General features: G+C 49.7%; 1 protein-coding gene across 1 annotated transcript; it reads left to right on the top strand.

Annotated features, from left to right (window-relative positions):
- Positions 1-2919: 2919 nt before the first annotated feature.
- Positions 2920-5644, top strand: FTJAE_12223 (transcriptional activator acu-15; the record flags this gene model as incomplete). The annotated part of the gene is made up of 2 exons (XM_037345247.1): positions 2920-3400; positions 3453-5644. 2 exons carry the CDS (start codon positions 2920-2922, stop codon positions 5642-5644), a joined length of 2673 nt encoding a protein of 890 aa, XP_037200745.1.
- Between the last annotated feature and the right edge of the window lie 356 nt (positions 5645-6000).

Below are 6000 nucleotides of genomic sequence, written 5' to 3'. Positions count from 1 at the left end.
GGTGGCCATTTCACCCTTCTTTAACTTACCCCAGAGTTCCCCGGGGGATAAATGCTGGGATGCCCGGGCTTATAATGCTAGCACATACAGCATCATGACCAGTTCATCTCGCGATCAAATCTGGGGTTACCGTGGATCTTGGGTGAACTGAAGGGTCCATCCACGATCATGGTAAACATATGCCGTTGTGGCATCACCCTGTTCACGATCTGTCTCGTGAGATGTCCGGAGACCAGAGACGTGATAGGGGTGCATGGGGTGGTTAAGTGCCTGCTTACTAGTCGAAACGGGAGCCGCTCTGCTTCTGCGGCTCCGTATGCCAGCAGCCAGTTGGCTTGGACCTATTTTCAAAGATTGTCAACTCAACCAAGCTAGTGAGCGCTATGCGCCAGCACTAATATCAACCTCGTGGCTCGGCGGCATCGCAAAGAAGAAGCATTGGCCTGTAAGCCACGCGTATCAAGGAACTACTACAGGCTTTGTTGACAACGGAGGTTGCGAGGAGGTGAAGAAAAACTCCATGGTCGAAAGGGATGTCGATACACCAGGAAGTGACTTGGGGAGTTGACTATGTTCCGTCGGAGCCACAGTCTGTACTCCGTACCTAAGCCAAATGTAACTATCAGAAGGGACGAATACAATATGTTGACTAATAAAATCTAAATCGAGGTGATGCCACAAAATGCTCTCCCTATATTCATCGCCGACAAAGAGTCAATGAAAGGCCTATTAATCTGGGGTAAAGGACCCGGACCACAGCAACTATGTACAACTAATTGGATAAGAAGCGGCCAGTGCCGGGTGGGTGTGATGCCATGGGCTGTTGTGAACATGTCGGAGTGTTCTAGAGTTTTGCGAGTGGTGCCATTTTCTTACCCCAAGCCAAGGGTCACCATTGGCTGAGCAAAGAATACCTGGAGCTGAGGCGTATCCAGTGCTCACTTTCATGTTCAGCTCACTTTTCTTCTCTTGATGGAGCTTTATTACTCTTTTACAGTTTTAAAACACTCGTCTCCTGATAGTAGTGCTGAGGAAGTCAGGGTCAAAGATTGTATATCCCTTGGCAGTTGATAAGAGCCAGGGTTGTCGATATGTTAATAGCCACTAAACAGAGCAAAAGTGGTACTCGGGACCATGTACGGAGTATGAAGCTTATGAAAGAAGCTCGTTTTCTTCTTCTTAGCAAGGTCAGTACTTAGAGCCCTGGCAACTCCCGTGTTGGGAGCTCGTGTGAGCATGCATATATCAGACTCAGATTACAGCCGACGCTTGCAGAACAAAACAAATGCAACATATTGCAACTGAATATCGGGTACTAGTGAATCACGCATATGGAGAAAACCTAAGTCTCAGAGAAGAATCCTAGCATTCATCTATCTACCTTTCTGATTCTGTTTTATATTTCCTCTATTACATGTCCTTGTTTCCTAACTTTTTATGGCCATGGACAACTCTAGTGGAGGAAAAGTCTCTAGATCTCTCAACACTTTTGGCTCTCAAGTCTTCTGGTGTACAAGAAGGGGCAATCTTGCTAATGAATCGAGCTGAGTCGAGTCGAGTCGAGTCGGGTCGAGTTGAGTTGAGTTGAGTTGAGTTGAGTTGAGTTGAGTTGAGTTGTATCGATGTTTCTTCATTTGTAGTATCAATGCTCAAGCCCACGTTTTCTTCTACACGCCCCCACTAAAGCGGATTGGATGTCATCGCACACCCCCAAGCACAGCATCTCACTCACACACTTAATGGTGCTAAATGGCCGCTGCGGCTGTATGTACTCCATGTACCTCTCAGCTTAACTCGTTAGCGAATAGTATATTTCGGTACCTCTCGAATGTCGTTTTTGGAAGGGTGTGAATCAGCGTTGCTAGACAGAGTGGTGAGGTGAGCGAGTTGAATCGAGCCAACATGCATATTTTCCCCAGTGGGAGCCGCTCATGCTCTCGCACTGTAACAGGTAGGCCTTCAGTTGGTATTCGCTGTGCAAGAGGGCATCATCACCTTACCATTTGATTCTCGGCATTTACACCTCTACAGTACGGCAGACTCCTAAGTCCCTGAAGAGCGAAGTGGTATCATAAAGTCGTGCACTGTATCCATCGTCATCATCCACGCCTGCCCAGGCCCATGGACCGGGACTGACATGATCAAGGATGCCAAGAGCACGCCCCCATCCCCAGATTTCTCATGGTGTCTCGTTCGTTCATTGCTGAAGGTCGACCAGGTTAATCGAGAACAAGCATGGCTGGCCTGGCCTAGGCTAGCACTGACTGGCCTCTCCACTGTCCCTGGACCTCCCCCAGGATTTCCACTTCTTTCTCCACACCTCAAAGAGTCAACGACCGGGCCCCATTCCCATTCCCATTCCCTCGTTTTCTACTAAATCTTGCTCTTTCCCACCCTGAAGAATCTAAAACCTCTCATCTTTCCCACTTTCACGTTTGCATCTTTACCATTATTTCTCTTTTTTATCTCTATTCTTGTCCCCCTGGACTCGTATATATATATAAATATACTTATATATCAATCCTACCTCATCGTTCCTCTTAAAGATACCCAATAGCAACAGCCTACCTACCTACTATACTACTTACCCGGCTACTTCACATTACCGCGTCTTAGAACCCCACCAACCAAGTCACTAAATCACAATACGCCTGTCCTCACTTATTAGTCCCGGTGCTAAAATCACTCGACAAAGACCTCGGCTATCACCATTCGACATTTCGGAATTTGACCGTTTCAAGGACACAAGACAATATCGTATAATTACGAAGGAACACCGCAATAAACGAGCAACCCTGGCACCCACATCACTGACCAGTCTCCTCACTCCGGCAATTTAGCCGCTTGTTCCACCCAGGTCCCATCAACTCAACACGACTCAAACCCTTCACCTACCTACGCAGAACAACCACCGCCAAGATGCCCGGAATTCTTCCCATGAAGGTGATCAAGGTGGGCACCAGCTCTCAGAGTCGCATTGCACAGGCTTGTGATCGTTGCAGGAGCAAAAAGATTCGCTGTGATGGAATCAGGCCAACATGTTCTCAATGTGCCAACGTTGGCTTTGAATGCCGGACAAGCGACAAGCTTAGCCGCCGCGCATTCCCTCGTGGCTACACCGAATCTTTGGAGGAGCGCGTGCGACAATTAGAAAGCGAAGTCCGAGAGCTCAAGGACTTGTTAGATGAGAAGGACGAGAAGATAGACGTGCTCTCGAAGATCCACGGCAACCGGTCAAGTCCTTCAATGCCGGCCAGCAGCCCGGCTGCACCAGAGTCCCGAAATGAAGCCCTGGCCACAAAAGAAGATACTTTCCGCGTACAAGCTGCACCTCTATTACTTGGAGTTGAGAATTCCGACTCTTACTTTATGGGTGCATCTAGTGGCAGAACATTTATTGGTACTTGTCTCCATCCTTTCCTATGAATCAACTCAACTGACACCCTTGACAGAGTCTTTCAAGCGAAAAATCCAAGAAACTGGCAAACCTAGCACCGACTTCAACCCAGAGGCTTTCCTGCATATCCAAGGCTGCAAGCCCCTTGGTCCCAGATCACCAGAGCAATCTTTTAGGCTTCCTCCTCGTCTCTTCTCTGACCGCTGTGTCAATGTTTACTTTCAAGAGTGGGCTCCTCTGTTCCCCATCCTCCACAAGCCCACATTCCTCCATGTCTACGAGGAGTTCGTCGCCGACCCTGAGAAGATCAAAGGCAGCCACAAGCTCGCGCAACTCTACCTCGTATTCAGTATCGCGGGTCTGTCATCAGAGAACCCTGACCTTCCCCAGCTTGCTGCCTGTGAGCAGCAATGGCAAACCTCCCTGGATGCTATTCTCATGGAGGATACTATGAATACCTTACAGTGCCTGTCCCTCGCTCTCCTTTACTGCACCATGCGTGCAGACTACAAGCGATTACAGCACTACAAGGGCATCGCCGTTGGCCTCTCTCATCGCCTAGGCCTGCACCAGAGTCAGAAGAGATTCTCCTTCGGTGCTCTCACAATTGAGACTCGAAAGAAGGTCTTCTGGACCATTTACACTCTCGATTGCTTTTCTGCCGCTACTCTTGGCCTTCCCAAGCTTCTCAAAGAAGAGGACATACAGACCGAGTATCCGTGCGATACTGATGACGAGTATGTTACTGAAAAGGGCTTCCAGCCTACACTTCCTGGTGAATATACTCGCCTTTCGAGTGCACTAGCCTTGTTCCGTGCGACTCGCATCCTCGCCAAGGTGCTAGAGAAGAACTACCCCGCCTCAAGCTCCTACGAGATTTCGCTTCAACAGATGGCTGCTCTCGAGAGTGAGCTTGATGCTTGGTATGACCAGCTGCCCACCCATCTGCGACTGAACTTCGTCCAAGATAAGCCATCCACAGATGTGACTGGTAGCCGCTCGCCATTACTGGCACTGGCCTACTACTACATTCGAACACTTATCTATCGTCCGGCAGTAGGCTCTAGTTTGGGTTCCAAGGCAGCCTCGGCCTTGATGTCAATCGGAGCGTCGAGCAAGCACATCGTTCAGATTGTTCAGCTGCTTGAGGAACGCGGTATGACCTTCTCATTTTGTTTGAACAAGACGGATCTACTGGTGGTTTGTGGCATGGCGCTGCTCTACCACTCAATTGATCTCAAGCAAGACAGCAAACTCATGCGCGATGACGAACGATTGGTAAATGCCGTGATTCATATCCTGGATAAGACTGAGGGCTCTGGTTCGCTGGACTTCAAGCGTGTGGCTAGCATGCTGGTCAAAGTTGACGAATCCGCTGTCTCGCCAATGCACACTTCACGTGAGGCGTCGATGCCCCCCGCGCCCATCTCCAACCGAGGATCGCCACCAAGAGGAATGGTTACCAAATCCAAGAAGAAGAGCAGGGCAGCCTACCCCCTCGGTCAGCTCCCAGCCGCTGCAGCCAGCGAGAGCAACTTGATTGATCACCAGGAGAGGATGCGTCGCATGACGATGCCCTGCGTTGCCGACCAGCGACCTGAATTTTACCGTGCTCGGGGCCGTCAATCATTTGACAATCTTCAGGCCGAGGTTCCCGTGCTCCAGCGAGGACATCGCATGTCCATGTCCCCCAACCCAGATCGCAAGACTTCCCCGCTGTCCCGCAATCTCGACTTCATGCCCTTTGCCCACTCATCACAGTCACCACAACCGACTTCGCCGCAACAGACACGTGCACACTCCCATTCTGGCCCTACAAACCAGGCCCATCACATGATGGAGAGCTCTTCGGTTGCTGCCGCTAAGGTGAACGGGGTTTCAACGACTGAGTGGGAGACATTACTTGGATCATTGGATGGTGGAATGAACAACGTATACGATGCTATCTATGGCGGACAGGGACTTGTCAACGAGAGTGCAATCGCTGTTAGCAATTGTGGTGATTGGCCCCCGGATAATTGGGACCTCGGCGGTTTCAGCATCGCTGAGTTTGGAAATAACCCGCAGCCTCCCCAGAGCGTTCTCAGCATGAGTGATGAGAGCCTTAGCTCGGGTGAGGAGGTCGGCCCCTCGGAACTTGGACTGAGCGTGGAGAGCGTTGACTATCGCAACCACATGGTGGCTCAACAACATGGCCATGAAGGATACATGATGCCCGACCATATGGAAACGTTTCCTATCTTGTAAGGGTGATGGACAGAATGATACCACAGGAGAAAGTCTTTGGATTCAACATGGGTCTAACGACGGAGTTAATACTGGGGACTTGCATTTTAATGATGTGACGAATGGGAGTCGGGCTGGGAATTGACTTGCACTGAGTGTTTTTCTATTGAGCGATCTACTTTTATTGGCTAACTATTATACCGGGGAGGTGAAGTTTTGTCAGATACTCGGTATTTTGGAGTCTCTTATCCTCTACAGAGGAAACAGAGACGTGGAATAAGGATGATGGGCAGTTCAAGGACTGCCCTCGCAATACGGCATGCTAGATCATCTAGTTGTTAGTTCGTAACTTGCAAATGAATGAAAAGAACGCAGAC

The sequence above is a fragment of the Fusarium tjaetaba genome (genome assembly GCF_013396195.1).
Source record: "Fusarium tjaetaba strain NRRL 66243 chromosome Unknown NRRL66243_c0000326, whole genome shotgun sequence".
In the NCBI taxonomy this organism is placed as follows: Eukaryota; Fungi; Ascomycota; class Sordariomycetes; order Hypocreales; family Nectriaceae; genus Fusarium; species Fusarium tjaetaba.
This window is presented reverse-complemented; position numbering and strand designations above follow the sequence as displayed.